This window comes from Doryrhamphus excisus, chromosome 22, assembly GCF_030265055.1.
Source record: "Doryrhamphus excisus isolate RoL2022-K1 chromosome 22, RoL_Dexc_1.0, whole genome shotgun sequence".
Classification (NCBI taxonomy): domain Eukaryota; kingdom Metazoa; phylum Chordata; class Actinopteri; order Syngnathiformes; family Syngnathidae; genus Doryrhamphus; species Doryrhamphus excisus.
Genome location: NC_080487.1, coordinates 9,439,586 through 9,463,458, shown reverse-complemented (window position 1 = coordinate 9,463,458; position 23,873 = coordinate 9,439,586). Strand labels below are relative to the sequence as shown.

Below are 23,873 nucleotides of genomic sequence, written 5' to 3'. Positions count from 1 at the left end.
ATGAATGTGAGTGTGAATGGTTGTTTGTCTATATGTGCCCTGTGATTGGCTGGCGACCAGTCCAGGGTGTACCCCGCCTCTCGCCCAAAGACAGCTGGGATAGGCTCTAGCACCCGTATGAGGATAAGCGGTAGAAAATGAATGAATGAATACATTTCCAAAGAAATACAGCTGGAATAGGTGCAGATTCTGGAAGGGCTAGAAAGCTTTCTCTGTTGGTTATCGTGTGTAGCTGCTCTATAGGAATTATAGTGTGAAAGCTTGTTTGTCTATATGTGCCCTGTGATTGGCTGACGACCAGTCCAGGGTGTACCCCGCCTCTCGCCCGAAGACAGCTGGGATAGGCTCCAGCACCCCCGCGACCCTCATGAGGATAAGCGGTAGAAAATGAATGAATGAAAAGTCTCATTCAAGAAAAGAAATAAACAGCAGTCTATAGCCAGGCTGCACGGTGCGCAAGTAGTTAGCACGCAGGCCACACAGCTAGGAGACCCGAGTTCAATTCCACCCTCGGCCATCTCTACAAGCACCAAGTAACGTTAGCTTATTTGATCATGTACATTTCATAATGTGGTGTACACAGTGGCAGGGCAGTGGTCCTCGGGGGCTCAAAGTAAGAAATTCATGGGGCCCCTCGTGGACGATAAACAAACTCGCGATAAAACGACTCGCGCTGATTGTTGTTTCATACTGGCATCATAAATGCCCATTGTTTTGGTCTCTAAGGGGCCCCCTAAAAGCTGGGGCCCCAGGCAAATGCCTGGTTTCCCCTTTGGCACGCCCCGCCTCTGGATGAACATAAAGTGATGCTATAGCACCATACCTTTCTGTCTCCTCCTGACCCCATCTTGCAAAACTTGCTTGGTTTCATGCACATCACGTGATGGACATGTGATCACATTTGGGGGCTCCTGTAGAGGGCGCCATATGGCGCATAGTTAGAACCCGCTACTGATATTATGGCTAGTGTGACTTCAGATTTTCCCCTCATATGAAATAACTGGAATTGAAATACTCAGTTCTGGATTGTCTTTAGCCTTTTTTTCAAAATGTAAAAAGTAGCAAGTTTTAATACACCTGAACGGAACTGAACTGTCATACAAAAGGTAAAATGAAGTGGCAGACGTGCCGAATATAACAGTGTTAATTCTGCTCTGGTTTCAGCCATATTGTGTTGAGCTGCCAGTACAGCGTGTATACCAGGTCTCTTCCTCTTCTCTGGTTATCAAGACTCTAATGACAAATTATCACAAGACAATGACCACACTAATTGTACTAAATGTTGACAAATAGCTTACCTCGCCTTTCTTTTTCTTAAAGTAGCTCTAATCATGATGAAAGTTGGACAACCCTGCTTTTACAGTGTTCAAAATCCTACTCACATTGGTGTCATTTAGTTATGATTAACCAATTAATGGGTTGTAACGATACACTCACTCCATTCACTTACGCTCATGAGACAAGGTGATGCACGATATTGGGTTCAGGAGATGAGACAATATTTTAACATTACTTGGAAAAAATCTAGGAAAACTACAATGACAAAATATAGAATCGGACTTTTGAATTTTTTTTAAACAAAACCTAAAAATGATAAAAGATAAAAACAATGACGACAGTTGGAGCTGCTACTTTTAATCATTTTTGTTGATGTGGAGTAGATTCTTGTAGATGACGATTATATTAAGCCAAAAAAAAAAAAACCTACATTTCCCATGATGCTTAGAGTGCTGTACCAGGAAGCAGGTCTGAATTAGATTCTACTACAGTAACTTTAGTAACTTTGAATAAATGTAAACTTACTATAGCTTCTGTATGGACATTAACATTTCTATGCTTGGCTGCATGGTGGACAAAGTGGTTAGTGCACAGGCCCCACAGCTAGTATACCCTGGTTTGATTCCACCCTTGGCATCTCTGTGTGGAGTTTGCATGTTCTCCCTGTGCATGCGTGGGTTTTCAATGTGAGTGTGAATGGTTGTTTGTCTATATGTGACCTGTGATTGGCTGGCCACCAGTCCAGGGTGTACCCCGCCTCTCGCCCTAAGACAGCCAGGATAGGCTCCAGCACCCCCACGACCCTTGTGAGGATAAGCGGTAGAAAATGAATGAATTTCTATGCTGCTGGAGCAAAACATCCGCCATGATGGTGAGTAAGACAAATGGCCACAAAGCAGTGTAGTGTATTCACTAGTAAAAATCCATTAAACTGCCGAAATATGAACAGCAGTAGGAATGTTTTTTTTCTTCTTTGCTTAAATTTTTTCCCTTCCTTACTGTGTTATAAACACTTAATAAATATTAAATCATTCATTCATTTTCTACCGCTTATCCTCACAAGGATTGCGGGGGTGCTGGAGCCTATCCCAGCTGTCTTTGGGCGAGAAGCGGGGTACACTCTGGTACTGGTGGCCAGCCAATCACAGGGCACATATAGACAAACAACCATTCACACTCACATTCATACCTATGGACAATTTGGAGTAGCCAATTAACCTAGCATGTTTTTTGAAACCACTTAATCAACATACAAAATAATATTTATATGTATATTGAACCGGAAGTACTGTATGATACACAATTTACACTTTGTAAATATTGTCCACGGTCCTGTTGATTTACAACAACCAGTGTTAAAAAGTTTTTTTTATAAAGTTTTTTTTTCCCACACATCCATGTTTTTGTTATGTGTTTACAATGCAATGTGTCTGGATTCTGCTCACCATCATGGCGGCCACACACTCACAGGGCATACTACGGAAGTGGATGCCGAGTTGGCCGTCCTATTTAAGTCTAGTGTCAATGGAAATCACTGTCACTACCAAATAACACTTATGATCATTCACAGAAGTGATGCCACAGTTCACAGTGTGATAGACCTCTACCTCTTATTTCTCAAAGCGAGACCTGATCTCATGTTCATCTCATGATCTCATGACGCCCCTACCAATTAATACCTGAGAACATTTAGTAAGAGATACCCGGTCAGGCCTGTTTCTGAGACACTTCACCGCACCAGACAGCAGATTCATCCTTTATTGTGTCCCTCCAGCTCTTTTGTCAGGTGGCATTTGGAACAATCAAATACAGTTTCAGGGTGTCAATCACGCATCTAAAGAGGATCCTTATGCTTAGAACAACAACAAAACATGCTATAACCAGGTGTTGCTGTTTTTTGAATTGCGTACTTGAAGTATCCTTCTCCATTCATTTTCTACTACTTCCTCACTAAGCGTCGCCAATTTAGAGTCATCAATTAACCTAACATGCATGTTTTTGGAATGTGGGAGGAAGCCGGAATACCCACAGATACAGGTGATGCCCAGCAGAGATTCAAACTCAGATCTCCTGACTGTGTGGCCAACATGCTCCCCACTAGGCCACCCTGCGGCCCCATCCCTCTCCAGTAAATGTAGGAAAAAACAAGAGGAACTGAAAAGTAGCAAGAGTAGTTGTACCATTCACACGTCTGCTGGCCTAGTTAAGCACAATGCCTTCACACAAAAGCAAGTCTAAAAGGTGATAAAATCCACTACACAATACTTCTAAAGCCTGGATGGATTTTAAAGACGTTGCCACTCCCTGCTGCTGTAGACAACTAGGAAGTTGCAGGAAAACATCATGAGAATGTTAAATACTCATTTCAGAATATAAAACCCATACATTTTATATATTTATATATAATGTAAACATAGGAGATAAGGTAATTTTGTTCCAATATTTACAAAAAATACATTTTATAAAGAATAATTATAGTTTTAACAGGCATAAAACGATGTGAAATAATTATAATAATGAATGAAATGGATAAATGAACATCTTACCTTAATTGAAGACAGTGAAGAGTGGCAAGAGAGGAGGGTATCCACACCAACAGCTTCTCAACATCATTTCGTCTTTCTTCGCCAGAACAGAACTTACTGATGCAGCAAACAGACTAGTTTGTGTAAGATTCTTATTTGAGTTTGCCAAATGAATGATCTTTACAGGATACTGTTGGACGGCCCACAATGCATTGTAGGACTAAAAACAAACAGCAAAATTGTGACAAACCTAGGAAAGGCGAAGATATAACAACATCTCAGCCAGTTTTTACATTAATTAATCATGATTAATCACCATTAGCAATTATGTCTGAAATATATAAAGTAAAATGACAGGACAGGATTAGATATATACAGTATTTGCATGTATTAACAACTTTGGAGACCACTCCTGTACTTCATGTTCTATAGTTTCTAAACAATGGTGCAATTACCAACATGGTAGCTGTTACACTTTATTTATATAGTCTGGTCAAAGTTCAATGAGGAAGTATTTTTTATCACATATATACAATACACAACCTTCCGGTAAGCCTCCACTTTAGTATATGACCGAGTCATTAAGCAAACAAACACTAGGTGCAATAACTGCTGTTGTGCTCAGAAACGACTAGATTAATAATATGCCTGGCAAAGAAACAATGTATTTAATATCCGCCCCCTTTAAGGTTTTGCAATAATCTACAATGAGGAAAAGTGCAGGCTGGGTAATAATAATAATAATAATAATAATTACTGGGGTGTGTTAGTGCAAGAAAGTAAGACAGAAATAGAGGAAAAGCACAGAGAACACAGTGGGTGCCGGTCCACTGCATCCCGCCGTGGTGTAGATTGTCCTGCCGTGAAGAGCCTGCGTTGGTCGAAACACGTTGTGATAGCCCGTCCAGTTTGGGAACATCGACAACTGGAAGTGGGGTTGATAAAGTACACAAATACAACATGTCAGCCTACTTTTAAGAAAGAATGTGTGCCACGACAACATTGGCAAAAGCTGTTGTGTTTAATAACTTGCACCGAGCGTCCCCAACCGGTACCGGTCCGTGGGCGGGGCTAAACTAGGCAGGAAGCTTTCGGGTGCAAGGAAGTTACAAATCCCATAGTTTATATGTACATGTTGTTGTTGTTGTGAGCGGCCCATTGCTAACTTTCCCCCACGTTGCACAGATTAACGACTATACTGTATTTTTACTGTTTTTCTTTCACCTCATATTTGGTCTCAAATGCTAATACAATGCAGGGATGCATAAAATTACGTTTTAATGACTTTAATGAGCTATAATACTTCGAACTGCCACTGCACGAAATCAACATTACATGTATATGCTGTACAACATCTCTTGCACAACAGCCCAAGATGGAGGTTTTTGCATTGTATTTTACTTGCTTTGCTATTATATTTTTGATATTCTTGCTCTACTGTACTTGCTATTTGTACCTTTTTTTATTTTATTATTTTACGGCTGCACGGCGGTCCAGTGGTTAGCATGCAGACCTCACAGGGTTCAATTCCCCCCTCCCCTGAGGGGACTGTCAGCAACTTTCATTTCAATGCAGACCTACATCTATAGTAGTCAACATGCAATTATACTCTCCATTTGTTGCATTTTCCTGGTTTCAGTTTGAATTTCAGTCTGTACAGTACAGATAAATGAAGAGGGGGGGGCAGCGAAAATCATTTCATAACAGAAAATAATTGAGATACACTGCACGGGCCTCGCAGCTAGGAGACCCGAGTTCGATTCCACCCTCGGCCATCTCTGTGTGGAGTTTGCATGTTCTCCCCGTGCATGCGTGGGTTTTCTCCGGGTACTCCGGTTTCCTCCCACATTCCAAAAACATGCTAGGTTAATTGGTGACTCCAAATTGTCCATAGGTATGAATGTGAGTGTGAATGGTTGTTTGTCTATATGTGCCCTGTGATTGGCTGGCCACCAGTCCAGGGTGTACCCCGCCTCTCGCCCAAAGACAGCTGGGATAGGCTCCAGCACTCCCTCCCCGACCCTTGTGAGGATAAGCGGTAAAAAATGAATGAATTAATTAATTAATGTAACATTTAAAGGGCTTCTTGGCTGCACGGTGATCGAGTGGTTAGCGTGCAGGCCCCACAGCTAGTAAACCTTAGTTTGATTCCACCCTCGGCCATCTCTGTGTGGAGTTTGCATGTTCTCCCGTGCATGCGTGGGTTTTCTCCGGGTACTCCGGTTTCCTCCCACATTCCAAAAACATGCTAGGTTAATTGGCGACTCCAAATTGTCCATAGGTATGAATGTGAGTGTGAATGGTTGTTTGTCTATATGTGCCCTGTGATTGGCCGGCCACCAGTCCAGGGTGTACCCCGCCTCTCGGCGGAAGACAGCTGGGATAGGCTCCAGCATCCCCGCGACCCTCGTGAGGATAAGTGGTAGAAAATGAATGAATTTTATTTTACTATACTACTTTATCTATCCATCTATCTATCTAATGAGCTTCTTTGTCATTGTAAAAGTTAATCCATGCTACCAGAATGCCTTTTACCACACATCAAAAAAATCTTCTCTCTAGGCTAGTACTGGTGGATGGTGGGTCTGTATTCGTTATTTTTTTTTTGCTTTTAATTTGATGTGGTGACTGTCTGTTACTGTACATAATACATGACTATACAAGACTCTTCTGGTTGTCTTAGAAGACGTTTCGCCTGTCATCTCAGCAGGCTTCATGACTTCATGGTCAAAGACTCGGTGGGAGGCACACCAGACTAGATAGGACAGGCACGCCGTGCCTCATGCCATCGGCCTGTGGGTGTGTCACAACCAGATTGACCGGAGTGACACCAACCCTAATGTGTGCGCAAAAGCATTCCTGCAGTGTTCTAAGAAGAGGGAGGTGGTGTGCCATAACGTTAATCTAATAATTATACCATTAAACACCTGATTACATGGAATGGAAAATTGAAAAAAAACAACGCTTTGCCTTTTGGTGCTTATTGTTCCACCGACGCCATTACAGTAGTCATTATGTAATTACCTGGCTCTGGTCCACTTTGACTGTCTTTTTGAACACCGTCCAAACCACTGCTTCGTTACATGAGGGAGTGGTCAACGAGCCATTGTAGCGGTAGTAAGAGGTGAAGTCCATGTCGCCAAGCAGCTCGGCGAGGGAAAGTTCCTTCGTGACCTCCACCCGTGAACCTGCGTCACACCACATGTTCTACTTTTAACCTGCCTGCTGCATATAAAAGATATATTATACACACCGACGCTTTGTATTGCAGCCAGGTAGACGCTAAGTTTTTTCCAGGCTTCGGTGGCTGAATCAGAGTCGGAGTCATCGGAGGTATCGTGCGACTACAGTGAACAATTTAGTTAGTTCAGTGATCATCAGCTTTCAGGAAGAGTGGAAATGATACTGGACTTACATCGTCACTTTCGGTAGCGCTGCTACTTCTGTCGGGGACAGCAGCCTAGAAAGCAAAGTCCATGGCACAATTGGCACTTATAGGATACACATTACACAACTTTACCAATGGCATAACGATTTATTGATGTCATATTTACCACCATCCCTACTGGCTTCCTTGTTTTATTAAGGTCAATAGCCACATTTACATGGACCCAAATATTCCAATTCAATTTGGAAAAAATCTAACCTTTGTATACACCTCATTCCGAAAGAAAAGTGCCAATCCGAATGAATATATAATCGGATTCACACGGGTGGAATATTCCTTTCCCCAATTCGATTGAGGTATCTTGTACCCGCTCAATCGGAAAGTTGTCAGACTGCGTTCTTTCAGCGCATGCTCAGCTGTGACGTAACACGCAGACGTCTCTCAGGTTTCGAAAATGGCGGCGAGCAGTCATCACTGGACTTCAGTGGAAAGTTTGTTTTTGATACAAACTTTAAAAGAACTGAATGTAAATGCAAGACTGAACAGCTTCGATGAATCACGTGATGTTTACGTTTTACTGTGCATGCCCTGTTGACTATTCCGTTTGATTATAGCGGTGCATGTAGACAGGAGATTGGATTATTCCTTTCCATGTATACACTGTTTTCTGGTACGTCATTCGGAAAGAGGAAAATCTCCTCATGTAAGCATGGCTAATGAAGACAATACAGTAGAAATGATATCAATTAAGCTTAAATTTTGGTTACCTTTGTCACAGGAATAGTGCCAAGGTACATTTTACCACACAAAATGATTCTTCATGTATGGACATGTCTGTGAATATCCTCAGCTAGGAGACCCGAGTTCAATTCCACCCTCGGCCATGTCTGTGTGGAGTTTGCATGTTCTCCCCGTGCATGCGTGGGTTTTCCCCGGGTACTCCGGTTTCCTCCCACATTCCAAAAACATGCTAGGTTAATTGGCGACTCCAAATTGTCCATAGGTATGAATGTGAGTGTGAATGGTTGTTTTTCTATATGTGCCCTGTGATTGGCTTGCTGGCAACCAATCCAGGGTGTACCCTGCCTCTCGTTCGAAGACAGCTGGGATAGACTCCAGCACCTCGTGAGGATAAGCGGTAAAAAATGAATGAATGTGAATATCCTCATTCATCCAAGTCATTGTGTTCTTAGGACCTTGAATCGATTGCAACTGGACCGTTCAGGTTGTCTCATCCCAGTAAGCGTCATCAGTTCATGCTCTAATCTGAGGTGGACGGTGTAGGATCTACAGTACGTACAGTATTTCTTCTCTAAAAGGTATAGGCAGTTGTGGTGCAAATGAAAGAGAAATGGAATGGGGCCTCTGCCAGCCAACAGCCATGGTTTGGGTGTGGCCACCCTCATTAGCATTCCATTTACTTGTATGAATTCCTTTTCGGTGCATCAATGGCCGAAGTGGTTGTGTCCTGTCATTTGTTAAACACGGATAGCTTAACCTGAAGAGTTATGCTGTGCTTATAATTGCACGTATTCTTTACATCTAGTGCACAACAATAGTATGCGTGGTGTGCATTGTTGCCACCGGTATGCATGGTCATCACCACTTCCTGCATCAGTGGAAGAAGCTCTCATTGCAGAAAAGAAAGGCAAGTCTAAATGATCTCAGCTGCAGAAAGAGAATATGGAAAAAGCAGGAAGGCGGCAGAAACTAGAAAAAGGAAGCACAGTTGCGGACTGGAAGACTTTGCATTAAGATCACTTGTTTTTTCAAGAGGCTTCCCCCAGACTTGCTCTAATAGGTGGAGAAAAAGTTAACCTATCAATGTGAATGGGACATGCTTTGATACACACCACCCACATTTGGTTAGGCCTAAATTGCGATGCGTTCGGGCTGCATTCACATTCACAGAAATTAGGCGTGCCATCAATTTTGAAAATGTCAAAATTGCGCAACGACACGCAGTCTCGCAGGGTTTACACACGCTTCACACCTGATGACAACCAATTTAAATCACTGGAACGCAGCTTAACGCCTACTTCACATTCACTGCTGCTCCTACTATTCGTCCCACTTTGTACACAGCTGTTTCATGAACACAGCACAGTTTGACGTTGGATTCTCCAATTACTGTATATCCAATTCTTACTGTTTGCTGACAACCATGAGCACGGAACCGGTTGAGGCTGTCTATGCAGTTCTGAGGAGGGCTGGAGCTACCCCTTGACCCCTGACCCTTCACAACAAAGTAGGTGTGGTTGGACAAGAAACTACTGAAGTTGAGAGTTTCGGTAAAGAGGAAAATAATGCAGATTTACCCTGCACACAACCTTGAGATTTATGACGTATTTTATTCAAATAACCTTAATATATTGCCCCTGAAATGATAAATATTTGCATAGATCCTGGTAAAATTACACTGTTTTCATGACATTTGAAAAAGCATATTAGTAGTATGAACTTTGGTCCTCCTTTTTGCCATTGTTTAAATTTCCAAACTTCTATCTTAAACTATCTTAAAATAGTCTATGTAAATGTACTGCTCGTAATATTATGACGTATTTCCCATAATGTTATGTCTTTTTTTTTTGGTTTATTTAATTTTCCAAAAATGACAACTTTATTATTTTGTTTGTTTCTCACAGTATCATGACTTACAAAAAACATATTTTTGAATTTAACGTTTCAATTTTATGCTACTAAAATGTTATTTTTCCCTCATAATATTAAAAAAATTTTTTTTATTATATTACAACTTTTGTTTTAGAATATTTTGACTTTATTCTTGTAAAATTATTGTAGATTTTTTCTTTTTTTGTTGTTTTCTTATTAAATTATATTATTACAATGTGTCTTGTGGCCCAATAAATAAACAGACGCAGTCCCCCGGGACCGCACTTTGGACACCCTGGTATAGAGTGCACACATAGCAGCCTCAGACACCCGAGTTTGATTCCACCCTCAGGCATCTCTGTGTGGAGTTTGCATGTTCTCCCCGTGCATGTGTGTTTTTTTTCCGGGTACTCCGGTTTCCTCCCACATTCCAAAAACATGCTAGGTTAATTGGCGACTCCAAATTGTCCATAGGTATGAATGTGAGTGTGAATGGTTGTTTGTCTATATGTGCCCTGTGATTGGCTGGGGACCAGTCCAGGGTGTACGCTGCCTCTCGCCTGTAGTCAGCTGGGATAGGCTCCAGCACCCCGCACCCCTCATGAGGATCAATAAATAACTTGGTCAATGTAGAAGTTTGCCTGAAAATTCTACTGTATACCATCGCATATTTATAAACATTATCATCGTAATTTTTTGTTAACAAAAATATATATTTGAAAATATGCTTATGCTTTTAAACAAATAAATATATAACAATCAAATGCATGGGCAATTCTAATTATTACAATAATATCACAAGGTGATTTTACACTCATATTCATATGCAGTATAGTCACTGTTACAAGCGGCCCTCTGTCACATGAAAACGTGTTTGACACCCCTGTGACACAGGATTTTGTGTTCAAAGTTCAAAATAATACATTTGTTGCACAATTCCACCTCCATGCCAATCTTTGTGCATGTTCGATAGAGCTACATTCTGTTCTAAGATTACATCGGCAGATCGAGAGATTATGGTTTCGGATCATGACTCAGTGGCATTGCACTGACTGAGGCGTGGGACTTGGAGGTAAGATGCCCTGAATATTATGACTGACTATTGTGATTATCAGCATATTTCAAATCATCAAAGAGCTGTATGGAAATATACAGTAGAGTATACTGTAGATTGATAAAGATTAACTTTACATTACCCTATGACAGTCCTTCTCACGTAGTGGGACGGGGCCCCGCCTGGGGGGACTGTCAGCGAGAGACTTTCATTTCAATGCAGACCTACCAACATGTACAAATCTATAGTACTCAACATGCAATTTGACTGTGGAATATACTTCCACTGTCTGTACAGTACAGATAAATTAATAAATATAATCAATTTCGCTAGTATTATTTGCTAGTAGTATTATTATTAAATTGGCGGGGGGGGGCAGCGAAAATCATTTCATAACAGAAAATAATTGAGACGCACTGCACGGGCCTCACAGCTAAGAGACCCAAGTTCAATTCCACACTTTGCCATCTCATAGGTATGAATGTGAGTGTGAATGGTTGTTTGTCTATATGTGCCCTGTGATTGGCTGGCCACCAGTCCAGGGTGTACCCCGCCTCTCGCCCGAAGACAGCTGTGATAGGCTCCAGCACACCCCCTCCCCGACCCTTGTGAGGATAAGCGGTAAAAAATGAATGAATTAATTAATTAATGTAACATTTACAGGGCTTCTTGGCTGCACGGTGATCGAGTGGTTAGCGCGCAGGCCCCACAGCTAGTAGACCTTAGTTCGATTCCACCCTCGGGCATCTCTGTGTGGCGTTTGCATGTTCTCCCCGTGCATGTGTGGGTTTTCCCCAGGTACTCCGGTTTCCTCCCACATTCCAAAAACATGCTAGGTTAATTGGCGACTCCAAATTGTCCATAGGTATGAATGTGAGTGTGAATGGTTGTTTGTCTATATGTGCCCTGTGATTGGCTGGCCACCAGTCCAGGGTGTACCCCGCCTCTCGCCCGAAGACAGCTGTGATAGGCTCCAGCATGAAGGAATGAATGAATGCCCTATGATATCCCCATTGTTACCTCAATCAAGAATCCCATCACAGCCAGGCCATTTGGGGTGATAACCGCCTCCTCCAAGGTTAAATCCTTCCTCTTGTTCACAATGTGCACCTCAAATAAACAATTCATTACGGTCAGTGAAATCTCATGAAACAAGCAACATTCCTGAACGGGAATTCTAATACCTCCATGTGGAATCTTTTGGAATCCATTGTGTGCTCTGAGCCGCCCTGTGATGAGGATCCCCAGTGGAAGTGGAGCTGGAGAGTAGAATAGACGTGACCAAGGCCGCCCCCGGACACCTCCACCATCCCCTCGTTCAAGACACACTTGACTAAAAGGGAGCAAACACACAGATAGTCAGATGATTGTACAATTTTTCTAATATCTGTATCAAATTAATCATTTTGACATCAATCCCAAAGGAGGTGCTACAAATGATATCTATAGTTTGCCCTTTTCATGGAGCTAAATAAGATCTACAAAATACTAGAGATGACCCCTGCGAGAGGAGACTTTTCCCAACCTGTATGGCCCGTGTTTGTGATGTACTTGATGACGTGTTTGTCGTCAAACTTTGTAAAACTGAAGCCGTCGAGGTGTTCATCCTCCACAGCCTTTTGTGCCTCGATGTTGATGGGTGACTGACGCTCGCCATCGCAGTGCGAGTCGGGCAGAAGGCTCCACTTGGAAGGACTGAACTCTATAAAGAGGCATCATGAACACATAACTAATGTCCAGTAGAAGATTAGCTTTGATGATAGCATACCACAGTGATCGTCATAGCACCATTCATTACCTGGAAAGATAAAAACAGTCAAAGAAGAAGAAACTAAGTAAAATGTCACGTGTATGTTTGTCCTTGCCACCCACTGGGAGGAAGAACAACACTGGGGGACGAATACACTTTGCGCCCGTGGATTTCTTGTACTGGACGATAAACATTGGTGAGGCCCGTCTTGATGGGAAACTGTTCAACCTGAAGAGAAAAAAATCCATTGGTGTGAATGTGAGTAATTAGGGCTTGTAATTAGATGCATACTAGTATACTAATACTAATGTTCATTCATTCATTCATTTTCTACCGCTTATCCTCACAAGGGTCGCAGGGGTGCTGGAGCCTATCCCAGCTGTCTTCAGGCAAGAGGCGGGGTACACCCTGGACTGGTGGCCAGCCAATCACAGGACACATATAGACAAACAACCATTCACACTCACATTCATACCTATGGACAATTTGGAGTCACCAATTAACCTAGCATGTTTTTGGAATGTGGGAGGAAACCGGAGTACCCGGAGAAAACCCACGCATGCACGGGGAGAACATGCAAACTCCACACAGAGATGGCCGAAGGTGGAATCGAACTCCGGTCTCCTTGCTGTGAGGCCTGAGCACTAACCACTCGAACACCGTGCAGCCTTGGAAATTTATATTTAATACAATGCATATAGCTGCCGAACCCAACTTTATTGGATAAATGGTATAGCAAAATGCTGAAGCTTTATTTTAAGGTGTGTAGTGAAGCCTTTTGTTGTTCCCTTTATGACAAAGCTGTCATCTGTGGCGTGGTGGTAGTATAATGGTATACATGGGTCTAAGGCTTGTGCATGTGTGACATTAATATATCGCTGCAAAATAGTCGCCATTTGGGGTCGCCAATTAACCTAGCATGTTTTTGGAATGTGGGAGGAAACCGGAGTACCCGGAGAAAACCCACACATGCACGGGGAGAACATGCAAACACCACGCAGAGATGGCCGAAGGTAGAATCGAACTCCGGTCTCCTAGCTGTGTCGCCTGCGCGCTAACCACTCGTGCAGCCATTCATTCATTTTCTACCGCTTATCCTCACGAGGGTCGTGGGGGTGCTGGAGCCTATCCCAGCTGTCTTCGGGCAAGAGGCGGGGTACACCCTGGACTGGTCGCCAGCCAATCACAGGGCACATATAGACAAACAACCATTCACACTCACATTCATACCTATGGACAATTTGGAGTTGCTAATTAACCTAGCATGTTTTTGGAATGTGGGAGGAAACCGGAGTACCTGGAGAAAACCCATGCATGCACGGGGAGAACATGCAAACTCCACACACAGATGGCCAAGGGTGGAATTGAACTCGCCGTGCAGCCTTAGGTAGGTAACAGTCAAATAAAATGCTGCCAGGCTGCTATGTGTGCACGCTATACCAGGGTGTCCAAAGTGCGGTCCGGGGGACTGCGCCTGTTTATTTATTAGGCCACAGGACACATTGTAATAATATAATTTAACAAGAAAACAACAACAAAAAAGAAAAATCTACAATAATTTTACAAGAATAAAGAAAAATATTCTAAAACAAAAGTTAGTAATATAATGAAATATTTTTTTTATATTATGGGAAAAATATAGGGATTATAGGGAAAAATAACATTTTAGTAGCATTAAGTTGAAACATTAAATTTAAAAATATGGTTTTTGTAAGTCATAATATTGTCAGAAACAAACAAAATAATAAAGTTGTCATTTTTGGAAAATTAAGTGAAGAGAAAAAGCTATAATATTATGGGAACAATGACAAAACATTATGGGAAATACGTCATATTATTAAGAGCAGTACATTTACTATTTATGAAGAAAGTTGAAACATTTGGAATTTTTTAAAAAATGGCAATAAGGAGGACCGAACCATTCTTCCGCTGAGCAGCCCAATACTAATGTATTTGAAAAAAATCAGAAAGAGTGATTTACACAGCAAAGGGCAAATGGACCGCATACATTGTAATAAATTGATTATGATTTCTAATTTGTGCAGTGCCACGTATCCAAAGGAATCATTTCTTTTGTGCATCCAAAATGTCACATGTTTGTAAACTACACAGCAGTATCACACACATACCACAGTGCTGGCATCTGACCGGTTGACATCCATCAGCCACACACGCAAGAGAATGTGTGGAACACACGGTTAGGGGCTGCCGTCACGTTGAAGAAAAAGAGAGTCGGCATCGCTTAGACAACTCCAATTATCTGATTGTTTTGTTTGTTGGTTTTTTTGCTCCCATTGTCACAGGAACAAGTCAGTCAAGAAAAACAATACAGTAATCTTCTCATCAGTTGACTTTAGTGTGAACTTTTTAAAAATATGTAACAGTGGTGTGTGTAAAATGCTGTACATTTTACCTGTATTATCATGTATTTAAAAACTATTACCGACTTAGATGTGAATAACGTGTTTTCAGCAGAAAAAAAAATTATTTATTTTTTTTTTTTTTTTAAACCAAAAATCCACAAATTTGCAGGACTGAATCATTACTGTGTAGGAATCCACTTTATATAGCATCTTAGCATATTTACATGTTTTTAGCCTCTTTCAGCACAAATATGATGACATAAACATATTTATTGAATAAAAAAAACAATACTGTTGGGTTACTAAAGTCACCTTTTTTAAACAAAAAAGTGAAAATACAAGTAACACAAAAAAGAACAGGAATCTGTGTCACCTAAAAATTGTTTGTTTAAAAATGCTACCTCCACAATGTCATATTCTGGGGAAAAAAAAAAAGTTAAAGCAAGTCAATGAGATAATGCTAACAAGGCCTCTTGAGTGACAAAGGCTCCCGGGTGTCTGTCAACACCCACACTGGGTTGTCAATCAAATAAGAGTTACACTGGCATGTACAACGCTAAGAAAACTGCACTCATACGAGCTGCTCTTTAAAAACACATCAATTCTTTACTTTTGAAAGACTTAAAAGGGGAACTGCACTTTTTTTTTGAATTTTGCCCATCATTCATACTCCTTATCTGAAACACATATTTCCCTTTTCTGTGCATTCCGGCGTGAGAAAAGGAGTTCATATGCGCTAGCTAGCAACAGGTGTCATGGGAAAAAACTATTTAGACAGTAAAGCTGTCACAAAACAAAACTGACTTGTATATTAACCAAGCTGCAGTACAGTACTGCTATTATTGTAGCATCTAATATGAAAAACTAACACGTGTCGCTAATCGCAAGTCTGCGTCATTCACAGATGGAAGAATTGATACCGAGCTCTCAATTTTGCTACAAAGACTCAACAAGATGCTTGTTTGCTGTCGGAATTTTTTACCTGAGGACTGGCGCACACGTCTTGTGCTGGACGACACAGCCATCTCAATGAGGACGGACATAATTAAGTGTTATCACGGTAGCTATGCTGTTGTTGTTGACAGGCCTACCAGAAGGATGTGTATTTGCTAAAAACGATATGGTGATATTGTCTAATTCTTAATTTCTGATACCGATATCAGCCGATATTTAACATGACATATCTCATGTGGGGGTTGTATACAGCATTTTGTTTTTTAAATATCTGTTTTCATGATCAGGAAAAATAATCAGGGCGGCACGGCGATCGAGTGGTTAGCGCGCAGACCTCACAGCTAGGAGACCAGGGTTCAATTCCACCCTCGGCCATGTCTGTGTGGAGTTTGCATGTTCTCCCCGTGCATGCGTGGGTTTTCTCCGGGTACTCCGGTTTCCTCCCACATTCCAAAAACATGCTAGGTTAATTGGTGACTCCAAATTGTCCATAGGTATGAATGCGAGTGTGAATGGTTGTTTGGTATCAGTATCGTGAGGATAAGCGGTAGAAAATGAATGAATGAATAAAGAACAATTGCCAAGATGGGGCCACACCATGTTATTTACGATGGGAAGGTGTATGCTCCCTGCTTCTTGTCAAATATTTATTTATGTTATGTGTGTATGTGAATGGGGCTGCAAGGCGGTCAAGTGGTTAGCGAAAAGACCTCACAGCTAGGGGAGCCGAGTTCAATTCCACCATCGGCCATCTCTGTGTGGAGTTTGCATGTTCTCCCCGTGCATGCGTGGGTTTTCTCCGGGTACTCCGGTTTCCTCCCACATTCCAAAAACATGCTAGGTTAATTGGCGACTCCAAATTGTCCATAGGTATGAATGTGAGTGTGAATGGTTGTTTGTCTATATGTGCCCTGTGATTGGCTGGCTGGCGACCAGTCCAGGGTGTACCCCGCCTCTCGCCCAAAGACAGCTGGGATAGGCTCCAGCACCCCGCGTGACCCTCGTGAAGAAAAGCGGTAGAAAATGAATGAATGAATGAAAAATAATCAGATACCGATATCACATTTTAATGCTGATCCCAACTAAAGACATATTGCTAACTCACCAGATTTTTGTTGACAGGAATAGGCTCATGAAAGACGGTCCAGGCCACCACTTCATTGCAGGAAGGGGTGGTCAGTGAGCCCATGTAGCGGTAGAATTTTGAGAGATCCACGTTGCCAATGAGGTCATCAATGGAGATGGCATGTGTCACATTGATTTCAGTGTCTGTGGAAACATGCAAAAAAAACAGGTACATGGGGGGGTTGGACAGTATATGACAAGTTTTCCAAACATACTGACTAATAACATAATCATTATAATTGGACACCACTGGATTTTTAGATATCAATACATCCATCAATTTTCTGTGTATCAGTGTGACGCCTATCCCACCCTGGACATAATTAACATAACTAATTAAATCCCTGGCATTTTTAAAAAGACAGGCCACCAGATTAACCAGAAGCAGTGAAAATGGCAAAAATGTCTCGTTACCTGTGTCCTTAAGGAGATAAGAGGTCAGGTTGCTCCAAGGACCTGACAGATTTTCATCTTCAGTGGCCTAAGTACGAGAGTCATCATTATGATGCATGTTGCAAAACCTTTCTGTTGATCCATACGCACATTTATGAAGAAGCCAAGAACAGCGATCCCCCTTGGATTTTGGAGGGCCTGCTCCACAGAGAGGCCTTTCATCAGACTCACAATGTGCATCTGCAAAAAAATAAATAAATAAATGAAATAATCACGTCGCATTCCTGAGGCACGTGGTCCGAGGTGACCACCACCCGTGTACCTCCATCGGGTATCTGTGTCCGTCGATGGTGTGCTCCGACCCGGGGTGGTGTTGGGTGTCGCCCCAGTGGAAATGGAGCTGGATTGTGGAGTACGTATGATTGAGTCCACCGCCACTAATCTCAACTTCATTGTCTTTTATGAGGAGTTTGGCTAAAACAAAAGAAGCAAGATTAAAAACTCATTAATAATCAGCAGGGCTGGTCATTTAAAGTACTTTTTTCGTTATTTGTCATTAAATAAAAGCATAATGTCTGAATTTAACAATGATAAAAATAGTCAGAGTTGAAGCAAATGTTCTTTGACCCTTTGGTTAGCTACTTAAAATCAACTGGTGTGTTAGTGGTAGGTTGAGTTGTGCGTCATTCCATTTAGACCCGGAAGTCGGGAATTATGAGTTTCGAGTGTGAAATTTAAACCGGAGGTCGAATTTCCAAATCGGAAAGTCGCCAAATCCTCACTACCCCTGACTTGGCTTGAGAAGACATTGCATTCCAATGTCTTTTTAAGTTTTTAAGTAGTTAATGCAAACGTAAACACAAACAATGGCGTACAAGTGCAAGACATGTTTTCGTGACCTGTTTATTTAAGCGCGAGAATAGCTTTTGTGGAGTTGGCAATCTTGTTTTTTTTTTTTTTTTTTGGAACGTCGCAACCTCACCTGTGACATCATTCCCAACTCTGACTTCAGACTTCCGATGCAAATGGAATGCAGCATGAGTGGCTCACGAGCCAGCATCATGCTAGCTAGGTTCTAGCAAACGGCAAGTAGAAAAGTCACTAAAATACAGCGGAAAACATTATTAATAAAGCAAAACTTCTGCTTGCATTATATTTGCGATGTATAAGGGGTTATTTTATTACTGACTAATTAAAAGTACATATTTCTATATTTATCAAGACTGAGCAATGTAAAAACTAACACACTGCACGTCGCGCAGACTTAAACGTCATATCCGGTTATGTATGCCGTACAGAAAGAAATACAATAACACAACACATAAAATGCAGGTATATTTCAATGTAAACAAGCCAGGAAATTCAGCTTGTCCTTTCTTTTCAAACGGAGAAATACCATCCATTCAAACAGATGATATATTTTAAATTCTATAGGGTATAGTATACCTGTATGTCCAGTGTTTATGACGGACTTGAAGGCACCCTGGGATGTGAAGTTGACAAAAGTGAAGTTGTGCAGGTATTCATTCTTCTCCACCTGGCTGGTCAATATATTTACAGGCGATTGCCTTTGACCCCCGCAGGAAGAGTCAGGGAGTTCATGCCAGTGGTTTGGCGTGTGATCTGTTCAAGGAGGAGCCTGCAAACTTACCAAATGTGGCTCTTCAAGTTATTATGGTAATCAGGCATGCACTTACCGCAACCTGTGTAGCACCAGTCACTCCCAGCAGCTGCTTTGGAAATAAAAAATGAGACAAAATATAATGCATGCCATACAGACCTGACAGAAAATTAATGATATCCTTTATTACTTTGTTTAACACAGGTGGGGCGCACCTGTTATATATCAAAACAAAGCAAACTATGTCACTGTAAAGTGTAATTAAGATGACCATGTTTCTCCTGTAAATAATGACCACTGTAAGGACAAAGTGTGTGGCAAATGTCAACACTGCTCTTTCTTTTGTGACGAATTCGGTTCAAATCTCAAGTACAGCACACCTCAACAATGTGGTAAAATGACTCACCATTATTGATTAACACTCCCAAACTCCAGCACAGCACAGTAAAGGCGAGATTCATCTTCGCTAAGAAAGAAAATAACTCAATAATAGAATATTTCTTTGCAAGGCATTAGAAATACAATCCAGTGTTAATTCTTCTAGTTTGTGCAGCCAATTTTCTGACTAAATCACACAATCCATCAGTGAAATCTAACTGCATATTTGCATTACATTTGATACAAAAACACAGTTATACGTATGTGCAGCCTAACATACAGCTATATGGAATTCATTTGTTTATTATTGTTTATTATTTGTTATATGTGCAGCCTAACATACAGCTATATGGAATTCATTTGTTTATTATTGTTTATTATTTGTTATATGTTCAGCCTAACATACAGCTATATGGAATTCATTTGTTTATTATTAACTAAAAAAGTCATTTAGCTATTTAGCAAGAAGCTATCGATCATTATACATTCTTTATTTGTAAACCCAGGAAGAATTGTTGAATTGTGCAAGTGTAAACATGTGATTAAATGAAATAAACCTTGCCATTATCATAACTTTAGGGCTGTAAAGAGAGGAGTATTCTTACCTTAGCACCCAGGCCTCAAGTCCTTATTGATTAAAACAAAACAAAAAAACGGACTGATAATAATATATTACTAACACACAATCCAAATCAGAATGTAAAATGTGCTGTATCACATGTCAAGGATATAATATAGAGTGGGAGGGATGCTGGATGGGAGGGGTCCCTCACTGTGTACAATGACAACGTTAACCTGGATGGGGGAAGACAAGTAACATGACCTGTGGTTTTATTGTGGTTTGTTTTGGCCAAAGCTTTTAATTAAGTGTTAGTTTAGATAACGACGGATAGGGATTTGTCATGCTCACGCAGCATTAACTATACCACAACATTATGCAGTTGAATAAGATTTAATACAAAGGCAACACGGTTCAGTTGGTTGTTATGATTTCAGTTGCAGTGATGCATTTGTGTCACTATGACATTCTGTAGCATCACAATATTAGGTGCCGTTTTACAATATAAAAAATCATCATATTAACATTTGAATGCATTAGTTCACAGGTGCAACACCCTCACTTACTTTAAATGAGCTCTAACGCTGACAATAAAAGAAGTGGTATCCTCCACTTCCTTTGAGACATACGGCCACAAAGGGCCTGCATAAACAAAAGCACAATCCCCATAAGGCAGACTGTTCCAGTGCATTGCATCCTGTTTAAACAAAAGACACACTGACTGCTCTTTAAGTACTTTGGTAAACTGACACCTGAGAGGTAAAATGAAACTCATGGGATTATGGCCAGAAGATATCATTTCAGGACATGAAAGTGCTGGGCGTAAACTCATTCAAATGAATTTAATGTGAATGTTTCACTGTTTACATTGAAGAGCTGCTTTGTTGTACAGTGGTTACAGAATATCATTAGGAATTTTGCAGAGAGACCGAAAATGTTTTCTGCTGATAAAGTTCCAGAGTACTTTGTCGCACGAACGTTCAGTCAATCACAGACTGTTTATACACTCATCAGTGATGTCAGTGAACCTACTCAACAGGTTTGCTTGCCCTTCTCTTAATGCCGATGGGTCTCATCACAGCCACTGACAAACCACGCATTGCATGCGGTTATGTGAACCGAGAGTGCGATGTTTTGGAAAAGAAAACATTTAAATCTCTTTGAAGAACAATTGGGCTGCACGGCGGACAAGTGGTTAGCGCGCAGACCTCACAGCAAGGAGACACGAGTTCAATCCCACCCTTGACCTTCTCTGTGTGGAATTTGCATGTTTTCCCCGTGCATGCGTGGGTTTTCTCCGGGTACTCCGGTTTCCTCCCACATTCCAAAAACATGCTAGGTTAATTAGCGACTCCAAATTGTCCATAGGTATGAATGTGAGTGTGAATGGTTGTTTGGTATCAGTATCGTGAAGATAAGCGGTAGAAAATGAATGAATGAATAACAATTGCCAAGATGGGGCCACACTGTGTTATTAACGATGGGAAGGTGTATGCTCCTTGCTTCTTGACAAATACACACCTAATGCAAACATCTGTCTGTCATTCAAACACACACACACAAACAAACGTGTTTGTCCACTCACATGCACATATAAACACCTGTCTTCATATTTACATGCACATAACACAAACACGTTTGTCCATTCACATTTCATAATTGGCTGTCCATTCCGATACACACACAAGGCACACATCTGTGCATCCATTCACATACATTCATTCATTTTCTACTTATCCTCACAAGGGTACTGGAGCCTATCCCAGCTGTCTTCGGGCGAGAGGCGGGGCACACCCTGGACTGGTGGCCAGCCAATCACAGGGCACATATAGACAAACAACCATTCACACTCACATTCATACCTATGGACAATGTGGAGTGGCCAATTAACCTAGCATGTTTTTGGAATGTGGGAGGAAACCGGAGTACCTGGAGAAAACCCACGCATGCACGGGGAGAACATGCAAACTCCACACAGAGATGACCGAGGGTGGAATCGAACTAGGGTCTACTAGCTGTGGGGCCTGCACGCTAACCAGCCAAGAAGCCCTGAAAATGTTACATTAATTCATTCATTAATTCAATTTCTACTGCTTCTCCTCACGAGGGTCGGCGTGGGTGCTGGAACCTATCCCAGCTGTCTTCGGGCGAGAGGCGGGGTACACCCTGGACTGGTGGCCAGCCAATCACAGGGCACATATAGACAAACAACCATTCACACTCACATTCATACCTATGGACAATTTGGAGTCGCCAATTAACCTAGCATGTTTTTGGAATGTGGTAGGAAACCGGAGTACCCGGAGAAAACCCACGCATGCACGGGGAGAACATGCAAACTCCACAGACAGAGATGGCCGATGGTGGAATTGAACTCGGCTCTCCTAGCTGTGAGGTCTGTGCGCTAACCACTTGACCGCTGTGCAGCCCCATTCACATACACTCATAATATAAATGTCTGTCTTTACATTTCCATACACAATACAAACATTCATTTAATTAACATAACTGTGTAAATACACACAAAATGCAAACATCTTCCTGTCCATTCACACATTTGTCAGTCCAGTTTTCGCAGTTTTTCGCAGACTCACACGCACATAGTAGACCTGTCCATTCACATACATACAGGCCTATTTTTCCTCGATTAATTATGTAAGTCACAGGCCTGAGAAGTTCCTTCGGACATTGTTGGCAGGTGAGCACTTGTTTAGTTTGTAAATACCTTTGAGGCCACATGAATGGAAGAATGTTACATTTTCACATCACGTCTAACTTTGAAAAATGATTTATTTTCCTGAAGGTTAAAAAGGTACTTAACACTTTTGTGACACAAAATAGAAAGTACATATACTTTTCTGAAGTCTATGTTGGAACAAAACAAATACATTCATTGAAAAGCCCTGCAGTCTCAAACAATGACACGGTGTCGATTCTCAGTCAACCAGTTCAGGTTGAATCGTAGCAACTGGTTTGTGGAAGGCAGCTTCAGTTGAAAAGTGTAGTTTCCCCTGCCCCCCCCGGGGGTGGTCACAGTGGGGGTTGCTGTTGTGTTTATTGTGGCCTAGCGTGGCTGGTGAATGACCGTTCTGCATAAAAACAGGTTCCAGGTTCCACCTGCTTGGTGGAAAAACAGCTCACTAGTGACCACTACTGTGGAATTAAACAATCTTTGGGGGGAGAAGTGTCTGAACCTGCTTTATGATTATTGTGCCATGAGTTTGTATTGGTGTTGCTTGGTCTCTCCAATCTAAAGGCCATTGCACCACACCCAAAACACTCCACTCTGTCTTCCATTGGTGGTAGGTGTCTTCTCTGCTTCTGATAACACCTAGCTGGTGTTCTAGTGGTTCATGGGAGTCAAGGTACTGGTCTGTGTGAGTAGGTTTTGTCTAGACCTCATTATTGAGAATGTGTCCTTCCATGCCTGCACTTTGCAGTTCAAAAACGACAGTTGGTGTGTCCAGTAAACAAATCTACTCCCCTCGTTTTGACCTTAACCCATGTGTCGTCAACATACCCGAACCTGGTCCAGTACTTGTATTTCCACTTCTAATGTAATAATATAATAATAATAATACATTTTATTTGTATAGCGCTTTTCAAAATACTCAGACACTTTACAGAAGAGTGAAGTAGAATAAAGCAAGTAAACAGAATAGAAGACACACCAAAATACAACATTGATTGGTTAATACACAGTTAAAACATGAGTAAAAGCGGTCAGATATATATAAAAAAAAAAGTACATGTTGGCTACAACAGTGGAAGGGGTTGGTGCCATCACATATAGCGTCCGCTTACATCAATGTCCTGTCCCGCAAAGATTGTCTCATTCCACAGAAAGAGCGGCCACTAGGAATCTGTTTTGC

At 41.5% G+C, this 23,873-nt stretch overlaps 1 protein-coding gene across 5 annotated transcripts; it reads right to left on the bottom strand.

Annotated features, from left to right (window-relative positions):
* Positions 1-3,938: 3,938 nt before the first annotated feature.
* LOC131109947 (carbonic anhydrase 15-like) lies at positions 3,939-20,169 on the bottom strand. Of its 5 annotated transcripts, none has more exons than XM_058062522.1 (17): positions 20,048-20,169; positions 19,471-19,530; positions 19,141-19,176; positions 18,890-19,066; positions 17,766-17,917; positions 17,594-17,683; positions 17,465-17,531; positions 17,031-17,194; positions 12,731-12,836; positions 12,627-12,656; positions 12,384-12,560; positions 12,043-12,191; positions 11,879-11,968; positions 7,219-7,263; positions 7,057-7,147; positions 6,828-6,991; positions 3,939-4,728 (listed from the first exon to the last, which is right to left on the bottom strand). In XM_058062522.1, the coding sequence occupies exons 2-17, from the start codon at positions 19,523-19,525 to the stop codon at positions 4,570-4,572; spliced, it is 1,752 nt and encodes a 583-aa protein (XP_057918505.1). In that variant the 5' UTR covers positions 19,526-19,530; positions 20,048-20,169; the 3' UTR covers positions 3,939-4,569. The 5 variants fall into 5 exon arrangements, with proteins under 5 accessions (XP_057918505.1, XP_057918507.1, XP_057918508.1 ...); XM_058062524.1 differs by having other exon boundaries at positions 19,141-19,173; XM_058062525.1 differs by having other exon boundaries at positions 19,141-19,173; positions 19,471-19,525; positions 20,048-20,100.
* Positions 20,170-23,873: the final 3,704 nt, after the last annotated feature.

Excerpts from the sequence above, each read along its gene's own strand:
- LOC131109947 (XM_058062522.1), bottom strand. The coding sequence starts at position 19,525 with ATGAATCTCGCCTTTACTGTGCTGTGCTGGAGTTTGGGAGTGTTAATC. Across the intron at positions 17,532-17,593 it reads TTCTTGGCTTCTTCATAAAT|GCCACTGAAGATGAAAATCT; the intron begins GTGCGTATGGAT and ends TCTCGTACTTAG. Across the intron at positions 12,657-12,730 it reads CAGTGTTGTTCTTCCTCCCA|GTAATGAATGGTGCTATGAC; the intron begins GTGGGTGGCAAG and ends TTATCTTTCCAG.